General features: G+C 46.0%; 1 protein-coding gene across 50 annotated transcripts in view; it reads right to left on the reverse strand.

Annotated features, from left to right (window-relative positions):
• Positions 1-13,141, reverse strand: part of MYO9B (myosin IXB) — a 106,054-nt gene that overhangs the window by 36,139 nt on the left and 56,774 nt on the right. For all 50 annotated transcript variants that reach the window (XR_014055648.1, XR_014055649.1, XR_014055655.1 and 47 more), the window contains exons 4-10: positions 12,292-12,354; positions 11,717-11,816; positions 11,351-11,451; positions 8,991-9,120; positions 5,570-5,659; positions 3,887-4,003; positions 3,204-3,338 (exon numbers count right to left, since the gene is read on the reverse strand). Coding sequence is in view for 32 of the 50 variants with exons in the window: in XM_081496545.1 (XP_081352671.1) it covers positions 3,204-3,338; positions 3,887-4,003; positions 5,570-5,659; positions 8,991-9,120; positions 11,351-11,451; positions 11,717-11,816; positions 12,292-12,354 (736 nt within the window). In the remaining 18 variants the exon portion in view is untranslated. The remainder of the gene's footprint in view (positions 1-3,203; positions 3,339-3,886; positions 4,004-5,569; positions 5,660-8,990; positions 9,121-11,350; positions 11,452-11,716; positions 11,817-12,291; positions 12,355-13,141) is intronic.

Consider the following 13,141-nt stretch of genomic DNA (forward strand, 5'->3'; position numbering starts at 1 on the left):
TTTCTGGCCATGCAGCATGGCATGCAGGATCTTAGTTCCTGGACCAGGGATAGAAGTTGTGCTCCCTACAGTGGAGCTGACTGTGGCTCAGATCATGAACTCCTTATTGCAAGATTAAGACTTAAATTGAAGAAAGTAGGGAAAACCACGAGACCATTCAGGTATGACCTAAATCAAATCCCTTACAGTGGAAGTGACAAATAGATTCAAGGGATTAGATCTGATAGAGTGCCTGAAGAACTATGGACAGAGGTTCGTGACATTGTGTAGGAGGCAGTGATCAAGACCATCCCTGAGAAAAAGAAATTCAAAAAGGCAAAATGGTTGTCTGAGGAGGCCTTACAAATAGCTGAGAAAAGAAGAGAAGCGAAAGGCAAAGGAGAAAAGGAAAGATATAACCATGTGAATGCAGAATTCCAAAGGATAGCAAGGAGAGATAAGAAAGCCTTCCTCAGTGATCAATGCAAAGAAATAAAGGAAAACAATACAATGGGAAAGACTAGAGATCTCTTCAAGAAAATTAGAGATACCAAGGGAACATTTCATGCAAAGATGGGCACAATAAAGGACAGAAATGGTATGGACCTAACAGAAGCAAAAGATATTAAGAAGAGGTGGCAAGAATACCCAGAAGAACTATACAAAAAGATCTTCATGACCCAGATAACCACGATGGTGTGATCACTCACCTACAGCCAGACACCCTGGAATGCGAAGTCAAGTGGGCCTTGGGAAGCCTCACTACGAACAAAGCTAGTGGAGGTGATGGAATTCTAGTTGAGCTATTTCAAATCCTAAAAGATGATGCTGTGAAAGTGCTGCACTCAATATGCCAGCAAATTTGGAAAACTCAGCAGTGGCCACAGGGCTGGAAAAAGTATTTTCATTTCAATTCCAAAGAAAGGCAATGCCAAAGAATGTTCAGACTACCACACAATTGCACACATCTCACACACTAGCAAAGTAATGCCCAAAATTCTCTAAGCCAGGCTTCAACAGTATGTGAACGGTGAACTTCCAGATGTTCAGGCTGGATTTAGAAAAAGCGGAGGAGCCAGAGATCAAATTGCCAACATCTGGTGGATCATCAAAAAAGCAAGAGTTCCAGAAAAAACATCTAGCTTTGCTTTTTTGACGACAACAAAACCTTTGACTGTGTGGATCACAACAAACTGTGGAAAATTCTTAAAGAGATGGGAATACCAGACCACCTTACCTGCCTCCCGAGAAATGTGTATGCAGGTCAAGAAGTAACAGTTAGAACTGGACATGGAACAACAAACTGGTTCCAAACAGGGAAAGGAGTACGTCAAGGTTGTATATTGTCACCCTGCTTATTTAACTTATATGCAGAGTATATCATGTAAAAAGCCAGGATGGATGAAGCACAAGCTGGAATCAAGATTGCTGGGAGAAATACCAATAACCTCAGATACACAGATGACACCACCCTTATGGCAGAAATTGAAGAACTAAGAGCCTCCTGATGAAAGTGAAAGAGGAGAGTGAAAAAGTTGGCTTAAAACTCAGCATTCAGAAGACTAAGATCACGGGATCCAGTCCCATCACTTCAAGGCAAATAGATGGGGAAACAATGAAAACAGTGACAGATTTTATTTTTTTGTGCTCCCAATTCACTGCAGATGTTGACTGCAGCCATGAAATTAAAAGACGCCTGCTTCTTGGAAGAAAAGCTAGGACCAACCTACACAGCATATTAAAAAGCAGAGACGCTACTTTGCCAACAAAAGTCCATCTAGTCAAAGCTATGGTTTTTCCAGTAGTCATGTATGGATGTGAGAGTCAGACCATAAAGAAAGCTGAGCGCCAAAGAATTGATGCTTCTGAACTGTGGTGTTGGAGAAGACTCTTGAGAGTCCCTTGGAATGCAAGGAGATCAAACCAGTCCATCCTAAGGGAAATCAGTCCTGAATATTCACTGGAAGGACTGATGTTGAAGCTGAAACTCCAATACTTTGGCCACCTGATGTGAAGAACTGACTCACTGTAAAACACCCTGATGCTGGGAAAGACTGAAGGCAGGAGGAGAAGGGGATGACAGAGGATGAGATGGTTGGATCGAATCACTGACTCAATGGACATGAGTTTGAGCAAGCTTCAGGAGTTGCTGATGGACAGGGAAGTCTGGCATGCTGCAGTCTGTGGGATCACAAAGAGATGGACACAACTGAGCGACTGAACTCGGTGCAGAGGAAGTGTGGAGTCTTTTTTTAATGATTATGGAAATTATCTTTATTTATTTAAAAAAAACAACTTTTTATCTTATTGGAATACAGCGGATTAACAATGTTGAGACACTTTCAGGTGCACAGCAGAGCGACTCAGCAGTACATGTACATGTATCCATTCTTCCCCAACTCCCTCCCACCCAGGCAGCCCAGGAAGCGTGGACTGCCAGGGAAGTCCCCCAAATGCCTTTCTCCCCCTGTGCTATGTCTTTGCAATCAGCTATGTCTTTTGCTCTTCGTACTCAACTCAATTTGGACCAGCCACATTTCAAGAGAGAAATGTGAGTTTCAGCTAAAAGACATAATAATAAAATTAGCTAAGTATTAGCTAAATATAGGGGCTTCTTTGGTGGCTCAGACGGTAAAGAATCTGCTTGCAATGCAGGAGACCTGGGTTCGATCCCTGGGTTGGGAAGATCCCCTGGAAAAGGGAATGGCAACCCACTCTAGTATTCTTGCCTGGAGAATTCTATGGACAGAAGAGCCTGGGGGGCTATAGTCCATGGGGTCCCAAAGAGTCAGACACGACTGAAGAACTAACACTTGCACTTTCACATATATATCTGTATAAACCCATCAGTTTTCTTTCCTTGTCAGAATCCATCATAGGAAGGACAATACTTGGGTAAAGAAGGCTGGTTATTTTGAAGTGAAAACACCTATAACATGGGATTTGACTAAAGCAAATCCTTACAAGGCAACTCAACTTGTCTCCCATTGAATCAACTTTCACATCTGAGCAGAGAGAAAGTACAACACTGACCTGTGGCACCAAATATCCCTGCCTTTTGCCTCATCTGGGGCTGGGTGGGAATGTTCCCGGACTCTCCCTTTTTTGCAGAGAAAAATTCTGGGGCGGGTTTGATGACAAACCAGGTCCCCAGGGGGATCCTGGTTCTGGCTCATTCCCTTCCTCCTAGGACTGGATGGGTGAATAAGCTGGTATTTCCTTACCTGCTCTAGCTTGAAAATGTGCTGGTTGAAGTAATACTGGAGCTGCTCGTTGGCGTAGTTGATGCAGAACTGCTCAAAACTGTTCCTCTCAAAGTCTTCAAACCCAAAGATGTCGAGGACTCCAATAGACAGGCACTGGGGGAGATGGCGAGAACGGTTACTACTCCCTTGGGAGCGACCTGTCTGATGGTAAGGGTCTTAGAACCTGTAATATTTTTTTTTCAAACTTTAAAGTTTTTATTTTGTATTGGGATACAGCCAATTAACAATGTTGTGATAGTTTCAAGCGAACAGCGAAGGGACTCAGCCATACATACACCTGTATCCTTCTCTCCTCAACCCCCTTCCCATCCAGGCTGGCACATAACACTGAGTAGATACGACCTGTAATATTAAACAAAGAGCCCTGTGTTTTTGACTTTTGTTTGGGGCTGCACTGTGTGGCATGCAGGATCTTAGTTCCCTGACCAGGGATTGAACCCATGCCCCCTGCAGTGGAAGCGGAAAGTCTTAACCAGTGGACTGCCCAGAAAGTCCCAGAGTCCCCTGTTTTAGCTCTGCACTGGGCCCTGAGAACCGCATCCTGTTGGTTCCCTGGGGCTGCTGAGGGGAGAAACCAGCCTCACGCCTGACCAACTGCAGCCAGGGTCACAGGCTGCCAGCCGAGGAGGTGTGGCCCTCACCGAGACAGACTCTTCCATGTCCTTCTTGTTGAGGAGCGCGTGGTTGATCCGCAGAACGATCCAATCGAACAGCGCGCTGTACAGGGACTTGGCCATGGAGTCACGGGCGGTGATGGCCTGTGGGCACCGAGTTGGGGGGGGGGGTCACACCTCAGCAAGGTGGGCCCCGAGGTCTGTGCACGGGGAGGTTGAGATGGTGACTTGAAACACTCAGCTCCTTCGATACCGCCCCTTCTCACTTTGCCTGCTGTCCTGTCAGCTCAGACGCCCTTGTACACCGGAGCATGAAGCCCTGACCTGGCAGCCTGTGGTTTGGCCAAGTCTTTCTCATGGGACAGCCTGCTCCTCAGAGGACCCTGGGGACTGCTGGGGTGGGCATATGGGCTCAGGGAGGGCACTGTGAGAGAATAAACCAGGAGGTTGGGCTGGGTTCAACCTCTGCAGTTCTGGGAGCACCATGGGCCAGGCCACTGTGTGCCTAAAAGCAGTGATTATCTTTACAATTTTTTAAAAAGGCTCGTTGGGGTCTAATTTACCTATAAGAAATTCCTTCTTTGTATGCTCTCAGATCTAAGTTGTGACAAGACTTACTCAGCCTGCTATCAAGATCTAGATAACGAGTTCCTCTGGTTTTGTGGAAATGGAGCTGTGTAGGATGCTGCCCTGTACCTGGCCTTTATCTCCCTTGCTCAGCTCAGTGGCCCTGGGGAGCAGCAGCTGTGTTGTGGGCTCCAGTGACCTGTGGCACCTGTCACGTACCACAGCTGAGCACCTTTGCCCACAGGGGCTCCAACTGTCTAGGTATCCATCAGAGATGCTTGAGCAGCTTCTCCCATGAATTAAAAATCCCCCCCTGTCCCTACGGCTACGTACTTTCCTGATGCTCCCCAACCTGCAAGTCTAGAGGTGTAAAAACGCAAGAAAAACATGCCACAGAGAAAACATTGAGACTGGGGCAAAGGCTAGAGAGAGGCAACTTATCAACATGTGGGACCCACACAACGGTTGTAAAGGTCACGCTCTAACCCAGGGGTCAGCAAGCTTTCTTGGGCAAGGGCCCGTAAGTCAACATCATCAGCTTTGCGGGACAGCTCTGCCACTGCAGCAGATCATCATGTGCATGAATGTGCATGAATGGTCGTGGTCAAGTGCCAATGAAGTTTTACTGACAGAAGCAGGAAGTGGGCCGGGTTTGGCTTGCAAGCTGCAGGTGGCTGTCCTCAGCTGGTGAGAACCAGCATGCCCACTAAACAGCTGGACAAAGAGACCATCACATGTGGCTCTAGCTCTGCCCCTTGAGCTGTATAAGCTGGTTTGAGCTTCCAAGGTTCTCCTCTGTCCAACTGTGCTGTTAAATGCTCAGTTGCGTCCGACTCTTTTGCAACCTCAAGGACTGTAGCCCGGCACACTCCTCTGTCCATGGAATTTCCCAGGCAAGAATACTGGAGTGGGTTACCATATCCTTCTCCAGGGATCTTTCTGACCCAGGGATAGAACCAGTGCCTCCTGTGTCTCCTGCACTGGCAGATGGATTCTTTACCATCTGAGCCACGAGGGAAGTCAAATTAGGGGCAGGAAAATGACCACCCACGCCAGCTATTTCTGAAGGCTCTCCCTATCCCCACCCTGAGCACCCATGTTTTTGGGCCTGGGTACCCCATGAGAACCCAGGGCAGCACTCACCTCGCTGAGACTATAGGGAAGGATGAGTTTATCATTGGAGGTCACTGTTTTTCTTTTGGTCAGAACTTCCACTAAGATTTCTCGCTTCACCTGTTTCAAGGTCAGGAAGGAAGAGGAGTGGAGAGGGACAAATTAGGAGTTTAGGATTAACAGATATATTTAATCTATATAAAATATATAAACAACAAGGGCCTACTGTATAGCATAGGGAATTATATTTATATAATATCCTGTAATAACCTATAATGGAAAGAATTTTTAAAAAAGAACATATGCACATATGTTGTTGCTGCTGTTATTTAGTCATTAAGTCATGTCTGACTCTTTTGTGACCCCATGGACTGCAGCCCACCAGGCTCCTCTGTCCATGGGGATTCTCCAGGCAAGAATACTGGAGTGGGTTGCCATGCCCTCCTCCAAGGGATCTTCCCAACCCAGGGATCGAACCTAGGTCTCTCACACTGCAGGCAGATTCTTTACCGTCTGAGCCACCAGGGCAACCCCAAAATACTGGAGTAGGTAACCTATTTCTTCTCCAGGGGATCTTCCTGACCCAGGAATCGAACCAGGGTCTCCTGCATTGTAGGTGGATTCTTTACCAGCTGAGCCACCAGGGAAGCCCATATGCAGATATATATTCATACACACACATACATGAATCACTTTATACCAGAAACACAACATTGTAAGCCAACTGTATGCTTCAATTAAAAATAAATAAATAAAAACTTTAAAAAAAAAAGAGAGAAAAGCTGGAGAACTTGTTGACTAGATCCGTGTGTCAGTGAGGCAAGGCCTGAAGAGGGCGGAAGAAAGACCCCCCGGCAGCTGGGCCAGGAAGTGGGCCCAGAGTCCATCCTCAGGGCTGCCAACCCACAGTGTGTGGGACACCGGGATGTCTCAGAATGTTCACACCCACAGGCTTGCTCGATGGGCCTAGACTGTGGTGACACAGGCCTGGGTGTCACTGCAGGCCTCTGGCCCAGATGCTGCCTGTGTTTACAGCTGTCGCTGCTGGAGTGGGTTCCTGGTCTGAGTGTAAGGCCGAAGTGAGGAGACTGCTCCTCCCTGACTGCCAAGCTCTGTCCATGGGCAGTCAAGAGCTGGGCCAGGGGAGATGTCTCCATCTCCTGGCAGACGTACTCACTCATTCCCATGAGCACAACAGGAGCTGGGGCTCCTGCGTGCAGGCGCGCTTTAAAGAGCCTCAAATGGAACATACGTTCAGAAAACAGCCTTGGCATCACAGGTATTTGGGGCTGGGTCCTTCTTTGGGCTTCCCCAGTGGCTCAGATGGTGAAGAATCTGCCTGCAACACGGGAGACCCAGGTTCGATCCCTGGGTTGGGAAGATCCCCTGGAGAAGGGAATGGCAACCCACTCCAGTATTCTTGCCTGGAGAATTCCATGGACAGAGGAGCCTGGTGGGCTACAGTCCATGGGGTTGCAAAGAGTCGGACATGACTGAGTGACTAGTGCTATTCTTTGTTGCGGGGGCTGTCCTGTGCATTCTGTTAAATAGCATCCCCTACCCACCAGATGACACTGGTACACCCCCCCCCCCCCCCCCGCCAAATGACTCCAGACATTGCCCAGTGCTCCCGGGGTTGAGGACCAGTGGACAAGGGGATGGTCCAACCACAAAAGGACCTTGCTGATCACATGATGATTTTTTTTTAAAATATCATAGTTGATTTACAACATTATGTTAGTTCAGGTATACAGAAAACTGATTCAGTTATATAAATATATTAAAAACTTTGATGGGCCGTTTAACTGAGGGGCAGAGAGGGGAGACGGCCCTTCTCAGAAGGAAGATGGGTCAGAAAGATACCTGTACCCCGGTGTCCACAGCAGCACTGTTTACAACAGACAGGACACAGAGCAACCTAATGTCCATCAACAGGTGAAAATGGATAGAGGAAATGTGGCATGAATATTCATGGAATACTACTCTGCCATAAAAAGAATGAAACAATGCCATTTGCAGCAATAAGGAGAGACCTAGAGATTATCATACTAAGTGAAGCAAGTCAGACAGAGAAAGACAAATACCACATTATATCGCTTATATGCGGACTCTTTAAAAAACCATACAAATGAATTTATTTACAAAACAGAACTAGAATCACAGACATAGAAAACAAACTTAAGGTTATCAAAGGGGAAAGGGTAGAGGGAAGGATAAATTCGGAGCTTGGGATTAAAGTATACACACATATATAAAACAGACAATCAACTATATAGTGTATAGCACAAGGAACTATACTCAATATCTTGTAGTAACTTATAAGTTACTTTTTTTTTCTATAAAAGAATATATATAGAACTGAATCATTTTGCTCTACACCTGAAAGCAACACAACATCGTAAAACGGCTATATTTCAATTAAAAAAAATAAAAGGAAATGAAGAAGGGATGGTCCTTGAGGGTATTATGTTAAGTGAAATAAGTCAGACAAAGACAAATACCGTATGATACTGCTTATATGCAGAATCTTTAAAAAATGATACAAATGTACTTATGTACAAAACAGAAATACAACAGATTCACAGACACAGAAAATAAACTTACGGTTACCAAAGGGGAAAGGGTAGGCGGAGGCATAATTAGGAGCTTAGGATTAAAGTATATACATTATTATAAATAAAATAATCAACTGCATAGCATATAGCACAGGGAACTATACTCAATATCCTATAATGAAAAAGAATATAAAAAAGAATATATGTAGAACTGAATCATTTTGCTGTACACTTGAAAGTAACACAACATTGTAAATCAACTATATTTCAATTAAAAAAGAAAAAGGAAATGAGGAGGGGATGGACCTTGAGGGTATTATGTTAACGGATATGTCAGACAAAGACATATTGTATGATCTCCCTTATATGTGGAATTAAAAAAAAAAACCTCCCAAACTCACAGATACAGAGAACAGACTGGTGGCCGCCAGGAATGGAGGATGGGTGAAATGTGTGAAGGGGGTTCAAAGGCACAAACTTTCAGTTATAAAATGTCATGAGAATGTAGTGTACAGCATGGCGACAGTGGCTAATATGACTGTACTGCATAAATGAAAACTGCTGAGAGAGTAGATCTTAGAAGTTCTCATCATGAGAGAAGAAAAATCCCATAGCCACCAAGGGTGACAAACATTAACGAGACTTCTTGTGCTGGCCATTTGGCAACATATAATACAGATACTGAATCATTTATGCTGTCCATCTGAAGCTAAAATCATGTTGTATGTCAATCATAACTCGATTAAAAAAAGAAAAGAAAAGAAATGAGGAAGGGACACGGCAGAGACGGCGGGGAAGGAAGGAGGCAGACAGGCCCCAGTTGACAGAAGCTCAGCCAGTGCAGGAAGTTTGGGCCTTGGTGGGCGGCCATAGTGGCTGAGGACAAGGGACAGTACCTTCAGGAGCTGCGACAGCGTGTCCAGCGCCTCGGGGGGCCCAACCTCCAGGCCTTCGTCTCGGCCCGTGGCTCTCTTCTTGTAAGTGATGTTGCCTAGGTACAGGATGGCTGAGAGGATGGAAAAAATCCTGGGGGAGAGAAGGAGCCAAGGTTGGGGCACTTCTCCGGTCTTGAGACGGCAGAAGCTTCCAGTGAACTGGGCTCAAGTTTGTAAAACCAGCTATTTTAGTCAGAACATGCGAAATCTGAAAGATGTCCACTCTTCTGCTGGGGACTCTCTGTGAAACAGGACTTTGGAGGCACATAGCTTTATTGTTTTTTCGGTGGTAGTGGTGTTGGGGGAGCTTAAAAATTTTCTTATGGAGGCATCACATGCATTCCAAAAAAAAAAAAAAGGCACACAGTAAAAAAAATGCATACAGTTCCCCAAGTGTAGTTGTTGTTTTCTTTTTCAGCCACTCTGTGAGGCATACGGGATTTTAGTCACTCGACCAGGGATCGAACCTGCACTCCCTGCATTTGAAGTGTGGAGTCTCAACCACTGCACCGCCAGGGAATTCCATCCCCAAGTGCTGAGTCTGATGAAGTGTCACAAAATGTAGAGATGCTTGTGACTGGCACTCAGACCAAAAAAATAGAACATTTCAGGCCCTCGACCCTCCCTAGCTCCCAAAGAGAAACCGCTGTCCTGACATCTAACACCATCTGTGAACGTGACTTTGCTGAAATCACGTGTACTTATATTGGGCCTGTGATTGAAAAGGTGTAAGGTGGGGGAATCATGTGTATTACTGCATGTAGCATTGTTCATTCTTTTTTTTTTTTTAAAGATTTACTTATATATTTTTCTTTTGTTCTGGCCAAGCTGCATGGCATGTGGGATGTCAGTTCCCTGATCGTGGACGGAAACTGGATCCCTTGCAGTGGAGTCCTAACCACTGGACTACCAAGGGAAGTTCCCACATTCTTTATGCTTAATGCTACCACTTCTCAGCCTTGGCACTGCTGGTACCTGGCTTCTACCCACCTGGCCCTCCAACCACACCTGCAGTGTGACACTTAAAAGTGTCATCAGGCAAGGCCAAGTGTCCCCTGGGAGCACAATCAGGACCCCAGTGAGAACCACTGCTGTGCAGGGTTGGTACCGGGCCAACTGGGGCCTTTTTCTGCACAGCCCCAGAGCTGAGGACGGTTCTTAAGCTTTTAAAGGGTCGTTAAGAACAGAATGCAAAGAACAATGCCACAGAGATTGTGTGGCCCACGAAGCTCAAAAACATTTGCCATCTGTCCCCAGAAAGTGTGCCGACTCCTGCAGGGATATATTGTAATGTGTTGATTTATTTAATCTCTGGCTGGTGGGCATTTGGGAGGGTTTCCTGGGGTTGGGGGCTATTATAGACGAGGCTGCTGTGTGCATTCCTGTGCGTATCTCTGGCCAAGCACGTGTATGCGTTTGGTTGTGTACATGCATCTGCAGTGAAAGCTGCCCAATGGTTGTCCACATGGGTTGGTCCATGGTGCCCTCCTGGCAGCATGCTGGGCAGAGGCAACCCCTCTGGGTGTCCTGGTCACCCAGGAAGGTGTGGAGAATGCTCCAAGTGGTTTTGAAGAATTAAAATAATTTTTAATTGTGGTCAAAGACACATGATATAAAATTCACTTTCTCGGCCATTTTTAAGTGTATGGCTCTGTAACGTGAAGTATACCCACATTGTTGGGCAAAAGCCTTGTGTTTTTTTTTGTTTTGGGTAAATATACCTGAGTAAATTTTCTTTTGTTAGATTTTTTTTTCCCTGCCTCTATTGAGATAATGTAGCTTTTCTGCTAATTAACAAAATCTGTTAGTCAGTCTGTTAATGAAGAAATTAAGATTTTTAAATGGCGGAGGAATTCCCTGGTGGTCCAGTGGTTAAAACTCCAAGCTTTCACTGCTGAGGGCCCAGGTTCGATTTCTGGTCTGGGAACTAAGATCTCATGAGCTGCAAGGGTGTGGTCAAAAAAAAAAGATTTTTAAATGATGAATGACCTTTGAAAAGCCCTGTTTTTGTTGTTGTTTTTTTAATATTTATTTATTTACCTGGCTGCACTCGGTCTTAGTAACAGCATGTGGGATCTAGTTCCCCAACCAGGGACCAAACTGGGGCCCCTTGCCATGGGAGCGTGCAGAGTCTTAGTCCCTGGACCACCAGGGACTTCCCTGTGGTTTTAATTGGCATCTCCCAGTGGCTAATGATGACAGTCCTCTGTCACTCCTTGGGCTACTCTCCTTAGTGAGGTTCCTACCGGGGGTAGGTCAGATCTCTGAGTGACTGGTAACTCCAGGTAGGGGGAGGTGCCTGGCTGGGCCCACCCACTTACTGCTTCTTGGTGGCAGGAAGAAAGCCAACCATCTCCATGGCCTGCTTGAGTCTTTCAAAGTCATGCTTCAGGTCCTCTCCATCTTCGATCTTCAAGTTATGCTGAAAAACAAAGTCGGCAGTGCTTTGGGTATTTCTGGGCTGGGGAGGGTGGCATGTGAGGATGATTTTGGCTGGAACTGATGGGGCATGGCCGGGGAGGCAAGGAATGAATGGGCTTCTTTATGCCGCCCTGCTCTGGGCCTCCTTGGAGCTGGTTTGGGGGCTGGAGAGGGCCAAGGCGGATGGCCTCTGACCTCCTGGCAGAGCGTAAACAGCCCGTGGGGAACAGAGGCCTCGTTTGTGGTTGGGGCTCGAGGCTGTTTACCTGGTTGAGGTAGAAATAATCTTCAGGCTGCTTGAGCTGAAATTCCCGACGCTCTTCCTCGCTGACGCCAAGTAACAAATAATAAAATACATGGTAGTTCCTGTAGGTCAAAATTAGGAGAAAAAAGTTGTTTTTGGAGGCTGAGCGATAGCTACTCTTCAAACCACTACTAATATTGCTTTGGAGAACAGGCCAGGGAGGAAAAAGCACCTCGATTATGCACAAATTGGAGACAATAAGTCTATTCTTATGATTTTTTTTTTTCAAAAACAAGCTCCAAAAATCAAACCACGAGCTTCTCCAGTGAATAGATTCCTCAGGGGGTGGGCATCTCTCACTCACTGGCGGACCAGAGATGCTGCTAACCTGACCACATTTCAACAGACACTGGAGCAGCAGACACTCCAGGGAAAAGCCCCAGGGAGGCACAAAAAGAAGCAGAAGGTGGCAAAGCTCACGCTCCCAGGAGATCCATCAGGGCCTCCTGTAGATATTCCCCATCACAGGACGTCTGCTTCTCTCCCTCATAGGGAAGAAGGCAGACGTCAGGGATCATCAAGGAAATATCCCCCTACCTTTCATCCTTCTCCTGAGAGACCAGGCGAGACTTTTCAAGCAGGTACTTTTCAACAACCGCTCTGTCACCAAAGAAAGAGAAGAACCAAGTGTTACATGTTAATGTTGTTTCCCTGAAGAACAAGAATGATTTAGGACCGTGGTAAAGCCAGCTGCAGATTAACAACCTTGGACCCAAGGTAAGCACAGGGACGAAAGGGTGAAAGTGCTGAGTGTCGTAAACAAGCAACCTAAATGTCGTAAATAGGATTGCATTCTTAAGGTAAACACTATCGTAAACGCACCTCAACCTAACCCTACTACTACCATCTATAAAAATAAGGGACCTGGGCTGGCTACTTCTGCCCTACACACCAGATGTGGGCTGACAGTTGTATGGAAACCCAACCTGGCATCACTCGGGACGGCCCCCCAGGCGGCAGGAGTTGAAATGATTAGACCCATGTACTCACGAATAACACTGGAAGGTTGAACCCTGCTTCCACCATCTCCCCAGCCATGGAGTGTTTCTCCAATTGAAAATCGATATACAAGATAATGGATTCACTTTTCTATTCTTCTTAAAACAGCTTTACTGATGATTGATATATGATAAACTATACATACTCAAAAGTGTGCACCCAGATGAGTTTCACTGGGTCCTTCCATAATCTCTATGTAATTTTCAAGACCAGCTTTAGTAGGTATACCTGATGCACAACAGATATAACATGTATGACTGCATGAGCTGTGACACATGTAAATCCCTGAGAGTCCACCACTGTGACCAAGACAACGAACACATCCATAATCCTGAGAAGACTCCTTGGGTCCTTTGTCATTCCTCCCTGCCATCCACCCCCGAGCAGC

Source organism: Giraffa tippelskirchi, chromosome 6, assembly GCF_054371585.1.
Source record: "Giraffa tippelskirchi isolate mGirTip1 chromosome 6, T2T-mGirTip1v1.2.pri, whole genome shotgun sequence".
Classification (NCBI taxonomy): domain Eukaryota; kingdom Metazoa; phylum Chordata; class Mammalia; order Artiodactyla; family Giraffidae; genus Giraffa; species Giraffa tippelskirchi.